General features: G+C 41.3%; 1 protein-coding gene across 6 annotated transcripts in view; it reads left to right on the top strand.

Moving 5' to 3' along the window:
* The window catches only part of Acaca (acetyl-CoA carboxylase alpha), a 263,052-nt gene that overhangs the window by 226,222 nt on the left and 16,686 nt on the right, over window positions 1-20,144 (top strand). For all 6 annotated transcript variants that reach the window (XM_060387107.1, XM_060387103.1, XM_060387102.1 and 3 more), the window contains 7 exons: window positions 260-403; window positions 907-1,027; window positions 4,679-4,775; window positions 7,529-7,625; window positions 8,830-8,965; window positions 16,876-17,053; window positions 18,029-18,141. In XM_060387107.1, the coding sequence (XP_060243090.1) occupies window positions 260-403; window positions 907-1,027; window positions 4,679-4,775; window positions 7,529-7,625; window positions 8,830-8,965; window positions 16,876-17,053; window positions 18,029-18,141 (886 nt within the window). The remainder of the gene's footprint in view (window positions 1-259; window positions 404-906; window positions 1,028-4,678; window positions 4,776-7,528; window positions 7,626-8,829; window positions 8,966-16,875; window positions 17,054-18,028; window positions 18,142-20,144) is intronic.

The following is a 20,144-nucleotide window of genomic DNA, read 5'->3' as shown; positions in this document are numbered from 1 at the left end:
ACTCAGAGCTAAAGTCCTCTGCACTTGTGTGTGGTGGCTTCTAGAGAGGGATGTTTGATGGCTTAAAACTGCAACAGTGCATGTAACAGTTGAAGGTCTTTTTTGCTTTCTAGATTTTCTTTTAAGAAAGAAAGTTCTTGGCAGTCCCTCTGAGCAACCCACAGAAAATGAGTTTACCTTTGTCTAGTAAGAATTAGGAAATAATGTACACTGGTATATTTGTAGAGACCAGTGTCTTTTTACTTGCTCATTTGTCTAGGTCCTTGGTCGGGAAGTGTACACCTCCAACAATCAGCTTGGTGGCATCCAGATCATGCACAACAATGGGGTTACCCACTCCACTGTTTCTGATGACTTTGATGGAGTGTTCACAGTCTTACACTGGCTGTCATACATGCCGAAGGTGAGTCCTTCTGCCTTCTCTGCCATAGCTTCATGTTTGGGGTGCCCTGCTTGAAGAATTTATCAAGTATTGCTCTGAAACCTGTAGATTTCTCTTTCTTGAAGCTGTCTTTTACCTTCTACCTTCAGAATACCTTTGGCTCTCATTAACTCCCACTGTTTTCCAGCCACAGCTATTTCATGCCCTGTTTATGTTCAAATCCCAAAATATTAAGACTCCCTCATACTCTGTGAGTTTCCCGCCTATAGTAGCCATTTGTCTTCCAGGAGCTTGTTTTCTTGGAGAGCAAGGGTATGATGGATCAGATCAGAATGCCCCAGTGTGTGTTAGGCTCCTAAATGGAAGTTGGAAGTGCGTGTTCCTTGGGCTCGACACATAACTGGGATGGGTGCAGTTCTGTAGGCAGGCTCTGCTGTTTTTGTCTGGGGCTATTGTTGCTGAATTGAGGTGTGAGACTGACATCAGCTGATTGGTGTGTCCATTCTGTCCCACTCTTTCTTTAGAGTGTGCATAGCTCGGTTCCTCTCCTGAGTTCCAAGGATCCTATAGATAGAATCATCGAGTTTGTTCCCACAAAGGCCCCATATGATCCTCGGTGGATGCTGGCAGGCCGTCCTCACCCAAGTACGTATGTGTTTAAGGACCCAGTGGTATCCTGGCTGTCAAACTCTATCTGGTCACTATCCAACTATAGCACAGAAGTGTATTACTCAGAGCACTGAGACAACTACAGGTGTGAGTGCCTGCGATCTCAGCACTTGGCAGGCTGAGGCATGAGGATTACCTGTAGTAGTACGAAGCCAGCTTGGCCTACATAGTGATCCAAGTCAGCCAGAGATGCATAGCTAAGCCATGTCTCCAAAACAAAAGATGGCCAAAGACAGAGTTGCCTTGAGAAAATATCTCTAAACTTCAACTACAGAATTCAATTATATGCTTACTTGAAAACTATTGCTGAATACTACCCCTATGTTTTTCCGGTGATATTGATAATAGTTCTGATAGTAAAATGCTTTTACTATGAAGTCCTGAGATTCGGGACACAGTGGCACACACCTGTAATCCCAGCAGAGGCAGGTGGATCTCTGTGAGTTCAGGCTGATCAAAAAAGGAGCCCAGGACAGCCAAGGCTACACAGAGAAACCCTGTCTCAAAAAACCAAAAACAAAAAAACAAAACAAAAGGCCTGAGTTTTATCCTTAGAACCTGCATTTTAAAAAGCTGGGCATGGTAGCCTTTGTTTGTAATCTCAGCATGGGGGAGGTGAAGACTGATGGCTCCCTGGGGCTTGCTGGGCATCCAGCCTAGTGTATTATAGTCCTAGGCCAGTAGGTGGCACCTGAGTGATGACGACACCTAAGGTTGTCCTTTTTCCTCACATGCCTCATACACATACACACACCCTCACACACTGCAGAAAAAAATAATGAGTAAGTATGTAAAGTAAATTTGCATTTGTCAATCTACTTGGCAATTGCAGAAAACCTTCTTTTATAAAGCCCCAAGTGGCCTGTTGTTTATTTTTTTATTTTGTTTGTTGTTGAGATAGGGTTTAACTTTGTAGCCCAAGTTGGCCTAGAACTGGCTATGTAGCTCAAATTAGCCCTTACCTCTCAAATCCTTTTGCTTCAGTATGCCAAGTGCTGAAATTCAGGGCAGGAACTACCCACCACACCTGATCCCTGCTTTCTCCAAATGGTGTGAGGAAGTATTTGTTCTTTCTTGCATGTTTATTGTCACTATTCATTTTTAAAATACAATAAATGTATGAAAGAACGGATTACATGGGCTGGAGAGATTACTCAGTGTTTAAGAACATAGGCTGCTCTGCCAGACATGGGTTCAATTTCTGGATACTACGTGGCTGTGCACAACTATCTGTAACTCCAGTTCCAGGGGAATCAGCACCCTCTTTTGGCCTCCCTGGGCACCAGATACACACCTGGCATACAAACACACATGTGGGCAAAATACTATAAACATTAAAATTAAAGAAGAATTGCAGAAGATACTTTGTTAAATTTAAGGGTCATTGTGGTTCTGCTGAAATAAAAAGAATTGTTTGTAAGGAAGACTTAATAGAACCCAAAGCTGCGTCTGATGTAAGAGCAGTTCTACATACGTATCTTTTTTGCAAGATCTCACCGCTATTATTTTGGGGCTTCATCTTGATATTTAACTATAGATAACCTAGAAAATTCAAGAGAATTCTGTTTTAATTTATAATCATACCTTTTTCTCCATGCAGAAAGATCAGCATAGTCATCTTTCGCTTCTCTTATTTTATGCATGGTTATGGTGTGAACCCTACGCCTGACATAGTGATTGGCCTTAAAAAGCCAGGACTTTTCTGGGAATTAAGTGGGTGTCCTCTACATTCAGAACGAAGCCCAGTGAGTGTTCTCCTGGGAGACATAGGAAGCATCTTAGTGGCACTCCAGTTCTACAGTTGAGTTAGATTGGCTTCCTTGTGGGACTATCAAGTCCAGCCAGCATAGCCAATGGCCCTTTCCTCCCTAGTCAGCATATGAGGCCCTATGCACACCAGGCAAGAATCCTACCTCCTAGCTAGACTTCTAGCTGGCTTGCAAGGGTTTTGAAACAAGTAAACTTTTTGATTTTGAAATTAATTCTATAGTACCAAATCATTATTATCAAAGTAAAAATCATAAATGATCCAGGCATTTAGTTAAAATTTCAGTATCCTGACAAATCTAGAAATATGGTTGAGAACCTTCATCAGAACTTGAGTCCTTGGGAAGCGTGCATTTAATCCAGCATGTTAAGAGGATGAGGCAGGAGGATTGCACATTCACGTCTAGCCAGGGGTAAGACTGTCTTAAAAAGCAAAGCACCTTTGTTTCATAGGGTAAACAGAAGTACTTGTGTAGGTGGGCATTATCCAGGTCATTATTAATAAGAACCACAGAATAAAATGAAATTTGTGATAAACTAAGTTTTCTGGTGTTTTTGATAATATTTTTTCATCGGCTCTCTAGTAATTCATCCTGCTGTCTAAGTGCAGCTAACACTGGCTCCCAAATCGAGTGACTTCAGATTTTAATTTAGTGGAAGCGTTAAAGAAAGCAGATGATTCCCTGTGATAAGTTAAAGTAGATATCTTCTAGGTGAAAAGTTAAAGTCATTTATTAGAGGCGATAGTGCTGTGATATTCTTCAAACTGACGCCCAACACGAGACCAGAATCTAAACGATCAGCTTTGGGCTCACGATAGAGAGATAATTTTGAAATGGATGATCACATTTTACACTGGGGCCATAGAGGCAAGGAATGTAGAACACAGTAATTACAAGTTTAGTCTTGATAAAACACTGTCCGTCCTGTTTAAGTCAGCAGAGGTTAGCTTGCTCAGATCTCTACTTTTAATTGGTTTTGGACTTGAGGTTTAGGAGGTGGCGGGCCTTGTTCAAATTAGAAGAATCACAGAGAAACTGTGAGCTGAGAGGACAAATGAGGAAACAGTTATTTGCAGAAGCCTTTATGGGTGCTTGGTCAAACATTCATGCCTGTGGAACAAAGGTTTTGTCTTAAACTAAGGTGGTAAAAGTTATCTGCCTTGCCAGTATAGGGGACTGAATGAGGAAGGGAGATCATGTTATTAAGTGTGTGGTGTTGTTTTTTTTTTTTAAGTATATATAGCTTAACCATTATGTTTTGTTCTGTTAAGGCCATGCTGTCATGACCTTTCATGTAGAAAGATTATACTTTGTCAGCCATAAGTATAGTTAATCTTTGTTGTTGCGTTGACTGAATCCCTTATTTACCTCCAAGTTTGATTCTTCATTTGATCATTAACACTTAGGATTTTCCTCTTCCCATTAAAAGAAAATCATTGGAATCAAACAAAATTGTAAGCCAAGTTTTAAGATAGAAATAAACATTTTAAAAACATCTTTAATGACTTGGCTGCCTCTTGACAAATGTTTGTAGTGTCTTGAAAAAAAGCCAAGCTATTTATTTAAAAGCACGAAAACTCTCTGCTAGCTGAACCCCATCGTTTAACAATAAATGATGCTTTTGCTGATAAATGATTCTCTCTATGCAGACTAGCAAATGAAATAGGGGATGATTTCTGAAGGCAGATGAACACTCGGTTGCTTAATGTTTCCATCTATTATAATATGGTTAAAAACAACAAACTCCTCAAAATAAGTCCCCAGATCCCACCTTAAATCCATCAGCCAAGTGCACTGTCAGTAGTTGAATGCCTTTATGCTTTTCGTTTCTTTCCCACCCCACCCTTTTCCTTCACAGCCCAGAAAGGCCAATGGTTGAGTGGATTTTTTGACTATGGATCTTTCTCAGAGATTATGCAGCCCTGGGCACAGACTGTGGTGGTTGGCAGAGCCAGGTAAGACCTTTTCATTTTGGAAACTTCTTCTTCCCAAGTAAAAACAGTAAAGGAAAGGGTCAAAGCTTTTACCAATTAAGCTCTTTGTCTGCATCTTCTAAGAGTATTAGATGATAGCCAGAGTCAGGGTAAGCTGCTGATTCCTGTAGTAGTTCAGTGTGTTCTTTTAATGAAATGTTTAACCTGACAGCTGATTTTGACAGTATTTCCTTTTTATACTTCTCCAGAAGAAACTCTTTGGGAACCATAAAGCCAAACTACAATAGCTATCACCAATCAATTTCTTCCCCACAAGACCACTGTCTCCCAAGAGCAGGCACCACACTGTTCTCCGTGTACCCTGAGAGGAGTTTTTTCTGACATCATGACTACTGAAGTGACTTATAGTACTGCATTGTATTGGAATAGAATCAGATTTGAATTGGAAAAAAAATTTTTTTAATCTGAAACAGGAGTGAGTAAAATAAGCTGGCATAGGTTGCTGGGATACCCGTATTTTTCAAGTGGGAAATTGAAGTTTCTATTAAATTTTAATACCCACTCTAAGAAGTGTTTCACTCAACAGCAAGCTCTGTGCAAAATAATCTGTCGTGCTTGCTCTAACGAGCACCTGCCAAGGCTGATCTTAATCTAGGTCTGTGCTGCAGACATGCTGCCTGAGAGATCTGCATCAGGGGCTCACCTTCCTCCAGGGGGCAATCAGTTTTTCTTATCTTGGTGAAAAGAGGCACCTGCTCAAGATTCTCCAACATGCCACATTGGCTTGAGATTTAGATGCTAGCCTTGAAAATAATTCTAGGCTTTGTGGTTCTCTCAGTACATCAGGTCAGCATGCCTCATGCAGCCAGTGACAAGGAGCCATCTGATGGTGAATCCCACAGACAGGGCCTTCCAGTGTGACTCTGAATAGGACTCATCTGAGACAGGAACTCGGAAACTAGCTGCTCATCTTTTTTCAAGTGTCAGGTCTTTGCCCTCACCCAGAGCTACAGCATCCCTGTGAGAATTATTTTGTGTTGGTAAAATTCCTGCTGTAAAGTGGAAGTGGGCTTACAGTTTGTTACAGTTTCTCAGGTTATATTAGAATTGATGCTTTTGAGAATTTGTTTTTGTTTATTCTGTTTCACCTTTCCTGTGTATACAGTACATGACAACATGTAAGCCTTCCAAAGCCAAAATTTTGCTGTCTTAAGATCATCCTGTGGGATATGAGAGAGCAATGCTTTACCCTTAAGATGAGAACAGGGATTATTACTCTGCAACCACGAGTAGTGAGGCTTGGCTTTAGTTAGCTCGGCTATTGTTCATTTCAGCATTCGCTCAGACTTCTTCCTTTCTTTCCATCTGATGTTCTGGGCTTCTTACTCCAAACACATACACATGCTCAGAAGTATATAAAACAAATGGAGCTAGCTTCTTTCAAAGGCAGTGGCATTTCAAGAAATAAATATAAATGTATTCTTCTGGGATTGTTACTGTAAGTGCTGCCAAAACTCATCTTTGGTATGTATGTTTGGAATATGTGTGCTATTGGCTGTAAATTGTCTTTTATTATTCCATGGCACCTTGTCCAGGGACACACTATAAAACAAGATGTAGCATCTTCATGTGCTAGCCTGATAAAATTTATATGAAGTATAATAGAAAACAGAAGTTGTTCTGAGCTGTTTTCAACTTCAATAAATAACTGTAATACTCGGATAAAGATGTTCTTTATTAGGTCACATGGGCCCTAATATATAAGTTATAAGTTACCGATTTAGGGTGGCTTTTGCAATTACAAGTTTCCAGTTGGAATGTTAATCATTGTGAACAGAAATATTTCTGAACCCTCTTGTGTACCTCCTGCTCGTTGTCTGGTTGTCTAGAGGGCTTTTGATTCTGATTCAGTGCAGGCAAGTGACAAGGGGGTGGTGGGTGGTCTCCACTCAACTCCAGTTAGGTCTCTTGTGATGAAAAGAATCCATTTCCAGTGGTTGATGTAACAGCTAAAGATCATCTTTCATGGAAAAGTTTGTCATGGACATGTTGTAAGGAATGAAAGTATATCCCAGCCCAGTCCCAGCCCAGGGGAAAGCAACTGGCAGATTGAAGATGGAATCACATTTTCTGGAGTAAGGACTCACCCTACATTTCGCATCTCCCTCTTGGTTTCTCTTCTTTCTTCCCTTCATCTCTGACTTGTTCAAGGAAATGAAGGACCAGTATAGGAAATTATTACAGAATATAGATGCAGAAGCTTCAGACTTCTGAATCTTAGCTTAACATATCTTTGAAATTAAGTATCTGCTTCTGACACAGATCCCACCAAGATTATTACTAAAAAATATTCCTGTCTCATTGTTTTTTTTTCCACTATTTAACTGCCACAGCTCTCTCCCATAAGGCCAGCAGCTTCCAACCATCTCCCACTCCCAAAAGCTGATTGACAGCAAACCCAGAAGTTTCATTTGGCAACCACAGAAGTAGATGTGTGTATGCACTAGGCTATTGAGTGTCTCCTAATTACAGCACTCAGTTTGAATTTGTCCTGTTGGGCACTTTAAAATGAGTGAGTGTGAGGGTACTTTCCACTGAACTTACAAAGTGAATTCAGAACCCCAAAGTCTCACCTTTAACCCCTAGGAGCATGAGAGTCTCTCCTGCTGTCTGTTTCTAGTTTTTCCCTCAGTGTTTGTGTGCAACTGAAAAATAAATGCCTAATTGTAATATTAACATGTATTATGTTCCTGTGTGGCTCTCCTTCTCCCCAGGTTAGGGGGAATCCCTGTGGGGGTAGTTGCTGTAGAAACCCGAACTGTGGAACTCAGCATCCCTGCTGATCCTGCAAACCTGGATTCTGAAGCCAAGGTTGGTTACCTCAAATATTCCTTGTGCCCATGCTTGGAGTACCTTTGTGCCTGGAGTTTGTTTCCCTTCTACGGTGCCTACAGATATATTGGGAGTAATACAAGCCACCAGATTTTACAGGGAAGGGCAGCAGCCACCTTAAATAATTGCAGAACACTGTGATCACTTTCAAGATCCTTTTGAAAGCAAAGTTTTGTGTGAAAAGTTGAATAGGCTGCTACAGTAGCCTCGGTGATGCTGGAAAGTCTGCGTTCATTGGGGTATAGTCTTACAGAGAGGCAGCTGGCACTGTTGCTCATCTGTCCCACATTCCCAGAGCTACACCTTGGAGTGATAATAGGTCCAGGTGTGGAAACTACACTGGTCCTCCCTTTTTTGAAGATGTATTTCATTTTTATACATCTCACCATCTAGAGCAAGGAGGTAGGGGGTGTGAAAGAGAACAATAAGGAGGCTCCTCAGCAGTATCACGCCAAGAATCTGGTAACTAGTCACAGTACCAGAGAGGGGAAAGGACTTGGAGACTATACAGGTGGTTCGCTTTGAATAGTTTAGAGCTGGGGAGATAGTTCAGTCAATAATGTGCTTGCCATACAAGCATGAAGACCTGAGTTTGACTCCCAGAACCCACATTTACAAACAAACAAATTAGATACGATGCCAAATTAGTAATCGCAGCACTGGGAAGGCAAAGACAAGTGGATTCTTCGGGCTTGCTGACCAGCCAGCTCGCCTACTTGAATGAACTCTAGGCCAGTAAGAGACCCTGTCTCAAAAAAGCAAAGTAGATGGGACTAAGAATGATGACATCCAGTGTTGATCCCTGGCTTTTACATACTTGTACACATAGGGACACACATGTTCATCCACATGTACATACACACACAAAGAAAGAAAGAAAGAGATAGTAATTGAGTTGCCTTTAAAAGGTTTTCTCATGACTGCTTGAAAAGCAACTCAATTTTTTTTGTCTAAGGAGTGATGGTATGGTCAGGCTCCCCCAGAGAAGAGTGTTCAATGGGGGATCCAGGATCTTTTCTTTTTCACTTTAGGGGTCATCTTCATAATGAACAACAGTTTTAATTTATTTGGTTTGATCTTGAGCTTACTAGCTTTGATAAATTAAATAATAGCTTGATCAGTTGAGGGAGGTTCTCCTTCAAACTGTGTTGTTAACTAGCTCCTCCTGTGCTTTTCCCAACAGATAATCCAGCAGGCTGGCCAGGTTTGGTTCCCAGACTCTGCATTCAAGACCTACCAGGCTATCAAGGACTTCAACCGCGAAGGGCTACCTCTAATGGTCTTTGCCAACTGGAGAGGCTTCTCTGGTGGGATGAAAGGTGACTAATGGGCTGGGAAGATAGTGACTGGCCTGCTGTGGGTTAGAGGAGAATCAGTGATTTCTAGGCAGGGGCTGGGAGGGAGGGAAAAGAGGTCAGTGGCAGAGTGTAAGTAATAGTGATCCTGAGGGTGTGCTAACAGCTCATCACAGGTGACCTGACAGCTCCTCCAAGATACTGGAACAGTAAGATACATCTTCTAAGTTGAGTGTGGTGACTCATGCCTTTATTCCCAGGTGTATCTCTGAGTTCCAAGACAGTCAGGGCTACACAGAGAAACCTTGTCTCAACTCTTCCCAGTCTCTCCCTCCCCCCAAAAAAGACATGTCTTCTAACTTCATTAAAAAATTGCAAAGATATTCTATTATTGTGTAGGTAGCCTATTGTTGAAGATTCTGCTTTCATAGATAGATGTTAGACCCTTTTGGTGGTCCTGGGAGTAGTATTTTACTGGTTTCTACCCCTCTTTTTCTGTGCATGATCTTCACTCACATTACTCTCTAACATTCTCTGATGACCAAGATGGATTCTGAAATTAACAATAACTGCAAGAAAACGAAAAACCTCTATTCCAGACACTGGTTGTTCTTTGGCTATTTGTGCTATCTTTTATTATTATCCACCAACAGCCGTAGGCCTGTGGCTCCAGCAGATTAGACCATTAGTATAACAGCTCTAGTCCATACCATGGGAATTTCTTAGTGATTAGGCAGCCAGTGTCACTATTAACTAAAAATCCTCCATGAACAGCCACTGTGGACAGTCCAGGGAGAGCCAAAAATGATTACCTCATATTCGGATAGACACCCATGGCTCTGCAAAGGCCAGCTTCTGCACCTACAGGCTGTGAGAGTATGCCGGTGGGTGCATTCCTCATCTACCTCAGGATTCTGAAGGAGTAGATGGGCTGGGGAAATGAAAGGAGCTGACATGCCGGAGTGATTGAGATTGCTGAGATCCTAGAAATCTGAAGTAGTGAGGTCTCCATAGAGAGCTACACAAAGCTTAGAGCAGGCGTTTTGTGTGGCTGTTCCTCCGCTTCCTGAGGGAGGAACAGCCCAGGAAAGCTCCCCCTTGTAGGTTACTGGACATATGTGAGATAAATTCACAGTTTTTGCCAATAACACCCCCTTGCCTAGCCAGGCCTCTTTGAAAAAATGAAGAGCTATTGTTACTGTTTTTGCAGTCATCAGAAAGACTATACTTACTAGAGAAATACCCCTTTTCCTGGAGAAGGCTTTGACTATACGTACAGCTTAATGCTTATGTACTTTTTAAAAATGATTTTTTTTTAATGTGTCTGGGTGTTTTGCCTATGAATATTTTTGTGCACCACATGTATGCCTGGTATCTGTTGAGGCCAGAAGAGAGAGTCAGATCTCTTCTGGGGTGGAGAGGGGACTGGAGTTACAAATGTTTGTGAGCCACCATGTGGGTGCTAGGAACTAAACCCAGTTCAATGCAAGAGAAGTAAGTGTTCTACCCTTTGAGAGATTTTCAGCCCCACTTGAATACTTTAAATCTTTTTATTATATTTGGTTAGCTGAGGGGTCAAGGACAACTTGTGGGAATTGCTTCTCTTCTCCCATCATAGGTCTTAGAATTCCAACTCAGCTTGTCAGATGTGATGGCAAGCATCTTTATTCTCTGATCCATGTTACCAGCCCCATTTATACTTTTCTTTTTTTAAGTATAAAGTGAATCATCTTGAAAATACCCTGAGAAAAGGAACATAGTTTAATCAGGTCAACTCTTTGACTGAGTTCCTATGTGTAACTGTACTAGGTGCCTCTGAAGACATGTCAGACATTGTCAAAAGGAGTCGAAAAAATGCTCTTTTGGGTAGCCTGATAAAGCTGTAATATATAAGCAAAATATCAGGGGTTCAACAGAAGATAGCACACAGAAGCTGGATCGAGAGAGATGCTAACACTCTTTGTTTCACACATGTGAGATTCAGTTAGCACTGACTGTTACTTGGCTCCCGCTTCCTTTGCTGTTTGTTTTATGCTGACACCTGAGGAGTCAGTGATGTTCCTTAGTGACTTCACTGCAGGGTGCTAAGAATGTACTCCTTGTGATACATTGGCAGGGAGTCACCCTGCCTATCCTGTCCTACCTAGAGGTCAGAGCTGCCCCTGTACTAAAAGTTTCAGTTCTGCTACCTGCTTTGACATCAGTTCCTTACTGGTTGTGAAACCCTAAAACAGTAAGAACAAAATTAAGATTCACTGAAGGCAAAACCAGTGCTACATTCTGTAATTCCAGCACCTGGGAGGCTGACGCAGGAGGATTGACGCAGAAGGATTGAGGAGTTTGAGGCCAACCTGGGCTACATAGTGAGACCCTGTTCTCAGTGTGGTGTGGGTGGGTTAATGAATCTTTGCACTAGAAACTATATTAACTGCTTTCATGTTGTCTTCTGTGATCACAATAAAAGACATGTCAAATTGCTATCTGCAGTTTACATGAATCAAGGCTTAGGGTAAGTGAATCTCTTTAAGTGACTAGCTAAGGAAATGACAGAGTTGGTAGACAAATGTGGATCTCTCTCTCTCTCTCTCTCTCTCTCTCTCTCTCTCTCTCTCTCTGTTTAAGTGTGTGCAGGGTACATGCACACCACGATGCATTTGTGCATCAATTTTATCCTTTACATGAGTTCGAGATCTAGCTGTCCAGATTTGTTCACCAAAGGCCTTTCCCCACTGGACCATCCTGCCTGCCCATCTCTCTCTCTAGAGCAGCACTCTGGCTGACCAGATCACAGAACCAGAACCAGTCGACTTTTAACATCCCTGGATACCCTGAGAAAGTTTTCACTTGTTTATTTTCCCCTCCTTTAGAAATCTCTGTGGTTATTGCAGGAAGAATTAGCTAGAGCTCAGAAATGACTTTTGTTTTGTTTTGTTTTATTTTCTGAACTTTATAGCAAATTCAAAATTAGCCTACTCTATATAGTAACTCCTCAAAAAATTATTTTTAATTGTGGTAAAATATACATAATCCTTTTTTTTTTTATTTTTGTGGGTTTTTTGTTGTTGTTTTGCTTTGGTTTGGGGGATTGTTTGTTTTGTTTTTGTTTCTTTGGGTTTTTTGTTTCTTTTTGTTTGGTTTGGTTGGTTGGTTGGTTGGTTGGTTTTTGGCACAGGGTTTCTCTGTGTAGCCCTGGCTGTCCTGGACTTGCTTTTTAAACCAGGCTGGTTTTGAGCTCACAGAGATCCACCTGCCTCTACTGGGATTAAAGGTGTGAGCCACCATGCCCAGCTATTTTTAACCATGTTGAAGTATACAATTTATTGCTTAATTATTCTCATGGAGCTACTTAACAAGTATCTCAAACTTTATCATCTTCAAGTTAAACTCTGCTCATTAATTAATAACTTTCATTTCCTCCTCCTTCCTATCCCTGGTTGGAAATGAGTTATTGGCCTACTGTAGTCCAGAGCAAAGTTCATTTTTCTGAACTTTGGTGTGATGCATTCTTTTACACACCACATAAGACAAAGAGGCTTTGGGGAAGATAGAGGCCTGTGTGACAGCAGGAGGGGGAAGAACACACTCTCATATGTACATACAGGTCAGGATGTTTCCCACATATTATCTCATGTAAGAGGACCTAAGCTGAGAGCCTCTTGTCATTCTCCACAGCCCTTGGGGAGATGTTTGCAGTTTTGGTTTCAATGCTGGCTGGGGATTATGCAGGGAGGGAAAATAAACAATTATGCCATCCCTCAGTGCACACAAACACACAGCCAGAAGCCGACTGCACTGTGGGTAAAATGACTCCAAAATTGTGTGTAATGAGTAGGAAAAGATTAGAGACAGCTCTTGCTATGCTGAAAATTGACATTAGTGGAGGGAAAAAAAAAACTCTTTACTAGTCGGCCTAGGAGGTCTAATTCGAGCAGTAAAAAAAATATAAATAAATAAATAAAAGCTTGTCAAGATGGTATTGGTGCTTTTTTTCCAATGAGCTCTATCTGGCCGGAAGGCTATTCAGCATAATGCAAAATTAAATTATAAAAACTGGCTGAATATTTAGATGGAAGAGCCATTTGGAAGCAGTTTATTTAGACGAACCGGCAATGACCCACAACAGGGAGACATCAAGCGTGAAATTTACTAGAAATTAGCACCAGGGTCCCAGCCTCAGCATGAATAGCTTGATAGGATGCAAATCCCAGTGATATTAAGCCGCCTCACTGCTGGTGCTACAGGGTCACTCTCAGTTGGCTTTTCATGTTATACTTATTATTTTTTCCTGGGACAGGTTATAAATAACAATAAAAAAACCCACATTTATTGAAAACTTTAACTGGAATGAGAGTCTATTTTAAAGTCTGATTACTTGGATGTTGAAATACAATGTCCGCCGGCCATAATGAACTCATGAGAGACATTACATGTATGCAGCTTGTGTATGCCTAATGTTTACCTCAATGCCTAACATAATCTTGCCTAAGCCAATAAGATCAGTTCCAGTTTTCGAGGATGGGGCGCTGCGGAGATACTTCCACACCCACACCTTGCTGGGACATGTGGCTGCCACAGCTTATCTAGGTTGTGTAACAATGAAAGCCCCAGGCAGAGCTGATGTCTGGGTGCTGGGTGTGATCAGCATTCATGCAGATGTGCTTTCCCAGGATGCTAGAAAGCTCCTTCCTCTCCAGTGGAGAATGGATCGATATTTCCATTTCCAGTTCAATTGCATTTCTCAGGCACCAGGAAGGACAGGCACTTGCAGGGCTTTAAATTTCCCTGGACTGACTCCATATAAAGCCTTGGAGACCCCTCATATTCTTAGCTAAGTTTTCCGTTCTTAAAAATGGAGGGGTTTTACACATTTGTATTTCAGAATAAAAATAATTATTTTGTATCTTGCAATTCAGTGTTAGCATATTAATTGTAGAATTTTCTTTGTGTCTATATTTGAATAGACTGAGGGTGATTTGACAGTTACATTATGGGTCTGTTTGTTGGTGTTCCAGGGGAGATGGAGGTGTTACGTCAGCTCCAAGCATGGCAGCTTTAAAGATGCCTAAAGTCCCTTTCCTATGTCAGATTTAGAGCTTGAAGATATTTGTTTGGCAGCCAGATCCAAGCCCTTTACATAAATGCTAGTGCCATCAGTACAGTTCCTGACATCTCTGAACATGAGGAAATCAGGCACACTTAGATGGGTTCCCTCACTCAGGTCTCCTCTGGTTTTAGTATAGTCAGCCAGGAGATTCCTCTCAACCCTCACACTCTGTCCATACAGTAAGAATGAGTAAAGGAAGGGAGTAAAATAATAACTTTAAAGTCAAGAGATGTAAATTTGAAACTGGGCATGTTAATGCATGCAAAAATCTCAGCAATCAGGAGGCAGACAGGAGGATCATAAGTTCAAGGTCAACCTGGGCTACAAGGTAAAACCCTATCTCAGAAGAAAAACTTCATTTGAATATCATTTTTACCATTAACTCTTACTTAACTAAGCTTTCTTTAGCTTAGCTGTAACGTGGATATAGGAAAAATAATATTTCTGATTATTACTGTTGTGTATTTATACCTGGGTACACAAGTGTATATGTTTGCAGTCATGATTCCTGGTATATAGCAATCTACCCAGTGATGAAAAGGAAGAACCAAAATCCTTTTTATAAAACTGAAAATTTTTACTGTTTCATTGCAAATTCCATATAGTGTGAAGTTAAGTGTTTTGCTTTATTTATCTATCATCTATCTATCTATCTATCTATCTATCTATCTATCTATCTATCTATCTATCAGTGGGAGGTTCAAGAGAGTTTCTCTGTGTAGCCCTAGCTGTCTTGGAACTCACTGTGTAGACCAGGATGGCCTCCGCCTCCCGAGCGCTGGGAATAGAGGTGTGTGCCCCCACACCTGGTTGTTTTATTATTCAGTGAATGAAAATAGCTGTTAACCAGATAGATAGTATGGAGATAGATTTTGATATAAATATAGTTTTAACAAATAAAAAGGAGGAAAATGGTTGGAAACTTTGTCTTCGTTTACTTGTGACTTCATTTGTTTTTCAGTCAAGTGACTTTTGTTTTGTCTTTTGTTTGATTTTCATCTTTTATCAACATTTCCCATTTCTCCTCTGTGCACATACCAAGAGGGCCACTCCTTTCTGCCACTTGTTCTGAAACTGTGCTCTTGGCACCACTGAAAAATGTACTGCTAATTACACAATTATTTTATTATGTATCACTAGTTGAAATATCCACTAAAGAATTAATTTAGTTAAAATAATTTGAACTGAGCAATTATTTTCATAAGCATGGAATTAGCACAAAGTGCTTAAAGTCCTTATTCCTGATCTTCATTCAGCGGTTGTGCAATTAGCAGTAAATTTTTTTTTTTTTTTTTTTGGTCTTTGCTTTCCACCCAAAGTAATAAATGTCTGCACTCTGATCATATATACCGAGTATATGACCGTACACATTCCTCATAGAATAGGAAATGTATCCTAGGGCAACTTGGAATTTCTGGAGTTCTCACAGATAAGCCAGGTTAGAGCAATGGTCAAAGGAATGAGCCTCACAGTGAACTGTGCTCACTGATGGTCTGAATACAGAGCTATTTTTACTCTGGAGAAGGTGGCAGTTTAATTTGCTCGTAACTACAATGAAAGCATTTTCTATTTGGTTTGCTCTTAACTTCCTGAAAAATGCTTCTTTGCCTTGGATTTCCAGAATTGATTTATTCCAAATTGAGATCCTCTTTGGATAGACTTTGAACCCAGTTGAACCTGTTATTTGTTGTTTGGAAAGGATCTTTTGTGGCTTCCTTGAAGTGCTCATTAACTGTCTGGACTCAGGACCCTAAAACTAGCAATGTTCAAACTTTACGGAGCTGGGAAATGGGAAGCAGCCCATAAAGCATTGGGAATAAATGACTGATCCCAAGGACTCACTCATTAACGCACCAAAGTCTTTGTCTGCAAGCCGGTCCTGGCCTTTGGGGGCTAGAATATTCTCCAACAGAATGAAAAGGTGGCTCTTCCTGTTGCCATGTGAGATTTCACATTTGAGTGCACTTATATAATTCTTCTCTCTGATATCCTATAAAAATAAAATTATTAAATAATTTTTCTTATTTTTTTCAAAAGTTTGTATGTTCATTCACTCATTCAGTGCACACCTTAAGACTGAGTATTTCAATACTGGGTAAGCTTTTGTGTGTTCAGGGATAAAAAGTCTAGTTTTTATCTTATTTTTGAAACAAGTCTCACTTAGGTACTCAGGCTGATCTGGAACGCTCGCTCCCTGTGGTCCAGGCTATCCTCACAACTCATAGTTCTTCAGCCTCAGCCTCCCAAGTACAGCAATTACAGGTGTGCGCTACACTCCAGACTTTGGTTTTTAAGGATGAAATTTTTTTTCAAGACCCATTGCCATTAGCTGCATATTTTAAGAACACATTGTATGCTAAGAATTGTGAAAGGAATTGAAAAAAGCTAGAAGAGTTCCTTCCTTCAGAAAACTTAATGTAGTGAGAGAGATCACATATTGACATGAAAAATACTTAACGTTTGTAGAGCAAGTATGAATTAATGTGCTGAAACCTGAATACCGAAATGCAGGGAGGATATAAAATGGATATTTAATCATGGGCTTTGCATACTGTGTCTTGTGAAAGACTGCATTTCTGTCTTGTGCTTTTGAAGCTCCTCTGAAGTCTTGAGTGGGATCCAGGTAGAGGCAGAAGTCTCTGCAGCCTTTGGGATGGCCACAGGACCTGTGGTGGCTGGAACCCTACGACCTGTCACTTCTCCTATGAACACCCTCCTCATGGAGACACACTGGGCCATCAAATTTTGTTTTCTGTGTGTCCCCTCACAAACATGAAAGCTCTGCTTTAGGAGCAGTTTGATTGTTTCTAATTTGTTTCATTCTCCATAGATATGTATGACCAAGTGCTCAAGTTTGGTGCTTACATTGTGGATGGCTTGCGGGAATGTTCCCAGCCTGTTATGGTCTACATTCCTCCCCAGGCTGAGCTGCGAGGTGGTTCTTGGGTTGTGATCGACCCTACCATCAACCCTCGGCACATGGAGATGTATGCTGACCGAGAAAGCAGGTATCATGCCTTCTTTATTGCATTTAGTGCCTCTGGGGGCCCTCTACCTGTTGGTCTCCCCACCCCCTAGGGCAAATTCTAGCCAACACAACTTCATTTCAATCTGTCCATTCCCACAGGACTCCAAGGTGAGAAAAACAAGCTTTCTAAGTAGTGTCTGCTAGCATGAGAAGGAAACCAAGCTAGAGTCAGATTTTCTCAGTCTAGTCCCCATCCCAGATTATTTTACCACAAAGTCCCCTCTTCTAGAACCTTCCAAACTCAAAAAGATTTTCTCTTCCCATTCATTATTTGGATATGGCTCTTAACCATCTCTTTTGGGGGGCAAAAGGGGCTTAAAGGAAGGAAAGACTCAAATGTAACCAAGACTTTTCAGGGTGGTTGCTGTTGTAGTATGAGTTAAGGTTTGTTTTTATTTATGTGTATGTGCATGTGTCTGTGTAAGTACATGCCATGTAAGGGGGATGTCTGTAGAAGTCACAGGAGAGTGTCAGATCCCTGGAGCTGAATAAGACAGTTGTAAGCCACCATGGATGCTGGAAATCAAATACAGGCCCTTTGAAAGAGAAGCAAGCACTCTTAGCCACAGAGCCGTCTCTCTGGCCCGGTTCTGGGTTTCAGGCCACTAACTAGATAAATTTGGAGTGGTCTGCTCAGCCACACTCTGGCTCCTGACCAAAGCTGCCCCTTTCTGTTGGAGTCTGTCTGTCGGTGGTGGGGTCAGTAGTCTCTCTTTGAGATGGAAATCCACTGGTATGGTAATGAGAGTTATTTTAATTGCTTTATGCCAGGCCTTTCTTATACCTCATTTCAATACATCTTAGTTGCCTGCATTTTTCCCAGGGGTAACTTCTGGGAGCCATGGGTGGCCAAAACAATAATGAAGCTATTTCCTGGTCCACAAATTGTAACCAGCCTCATTCTGTGTCTTCTTTCCTTTAAAGTCCTCTGTTTTGTTTTCTTCCTTGCATCCAGGGGATCCGTTCTGGAACCAGAAGGGACAGTAGAAATCAAATTCCGCAAAAAGGATCTAGTGAAAACCATGCGTCGGGTAGACCCAGTCTACATCCGCTTGGCTGAGCGATTGGGTACGTCTGCTTGTCCTCCTGGCAAATCAATGAGCCATTCAGCTGATTTGTAATGAGTGCATTCATAGGTCAGGGGAGGAGTCACTGAAGCATTTGATCAAATTCATGATGATCTTTATTTACTGTCCTCTATATGGAAAGAACTCTGGTAGACTGAAATAGGAAGGAAGGTGGGCACTGAAAAAGAAAAGACATAATTTTTCTTCTGATGTTTCTTAAAATGCAAATAACCGACTATCATTAGCTAGAAGTTGCTTTGGGAGGCAGGCTAATCAGGTGGAAAATATCTGCGACTTAAATATTTCTTATTTCTGCTGTCTCCTTGGACAGCCTGTCTCACATCTGGGGGTTGTGAGTCAGTGTCACATTATAGAAAAACTAATCTCTACCCAGATAGTGTTCTAGGGTCAGCATGAGCTACAGAAAATGGAAGTGAAGATTGTGCACTATATGCCATCAAATAGTGGCTGCAGCAGCCACAGCCCTGGGAGCATTTGCACGCCATGCTCCAGCCAGTACTCTGTTGCTCATTTGTTTTCAGAGCTCTTGGAAGGCACTTGTGGTTTGAACATGAGTCTAAACTATGGGAACCCGATGATGATTTTTGGATTCCTTTAAAACACTGAGCAGTTTTCTCCCATTGATCCACTTGCTATGTCAGTAAAGATTGTTTAGGATTTGTTCTGTTTTGTTGTTAATGTTTTTCTAAAGGAATAGAGAGGTTAAAGTTGAAAAAGTAGCACAACCCGGTGAATGGGAAGAGCAGAAAGACGCTAGTTCATTTATGTTCCAAGGAACAGTTTAATAAAATACTGTTTTTTGAATTTTATTATCTTCACTGTATAGAATCAGAAAAGCTCCTGAGTGCCTGTAGCTTGGAGACTGCATGTCTAAGCAGCTGAAGCCTGGTCCAGGTTGCTTGCCAAAAGTGGTGACTTGTGTTACAATAATCTCTGGTTGTGCCATTGTTTGCTGTCAGGTAACAGCAACCAAAAACTAACCCAACCGCAGCCTGACCCTTTCCGGGGAAAGCACACATACAAAGAGAAACTGGCAGAAGTTGTTGTGAAATCTATTGCCGCCAGATTTGTTGAGGTGTTTTTTTCCCTTTCTTTTCCAAACAGGATAATTACCTCTGACCAACCCTATACACTTTAATTAAAGTGACTGCAGCCCAAGAGCAAGTTACTTACAACTGTACACAGGAAGCTCTAAAGCTTCAGCCGCTGATAAGCATCTCACTGAGGTGGTTCATAATTGCTCCCAGCACCCAGTGATCGTCACTGCTGTTCTTACCAATAATTCTGTACAAAGGCAGCAATGCCACAATTGTAGGACACAAAGAATTGCCTAATTTTCTTTCATTTATTTTTTTCCCTCTTTTTTTTTTCTTTTTTTTTTTTCCTGGTTTTCTTTCTGGCCAATTTAAAATTTGTCAAAGTCGGTCTTCTTCTGGATCACTGCCCTTTGATATTTCGCGCACTCCATTTGCCACAAACAAGCCGCAGGGCCGCAGTTCATGCTGACTCTAGCAGAAGCAGAGAGAGCCCCATTTATCTTGCACTGCCTGCTGAATTCCTACTCATTAACTGGGGGTTCACTGCCTCTTTTTAACCCCCCAATGGCTGTTATCATCCCTTTGAGTAACGGGACGGTAGTGAGAGGGATCCTCTCCACATCTGTTTGCAGAAGGACGGGGTGGTGGGGGGTATGGGGCCAGAGCTTCCTTCTATTCGCAGAAAGTGGTGCTGCTCCTGTCTCCATCCAGCACCTCTAACTTTAGGAGCATGTGCAGGGGAGAGGGAGGAGACTCCCAAGTGATGGCCATTTAATCATTTGTTATGAATCATCTCATTATCAATTTCCTATCCATGCTGAAGAAAATCATATTTATTTAACCTTGACCAAACAATGGCACTCCAAAAATAATCTATGCCCAGCACTCAGGAGGCAGAGGCAGTCAGATCCCTGAATTTCAAGAGCAGCCTGGTCCATCCAGAGTG

This window comes from Meriones unguiculatus, chromosome 7 (assembly GCF_030254825.1).
Source record: "Meriones unguiculatus strain TT.TT164.6M chromosome 7, Bangor_MerUng_6.1, whole genome shotgun sequence".
Classification (NCBI taxonomy): Eukaryota; Metazoa; Chordata; class Mammalia; order Rodentia; family Muridae; genus Meriones; species Meriones unguiculatus.
The sequence above is the reverse complement of the archived record's forward strand: the minus strand, read 5'-3'. Positions and strand labels throughout refer to the sequence as shown.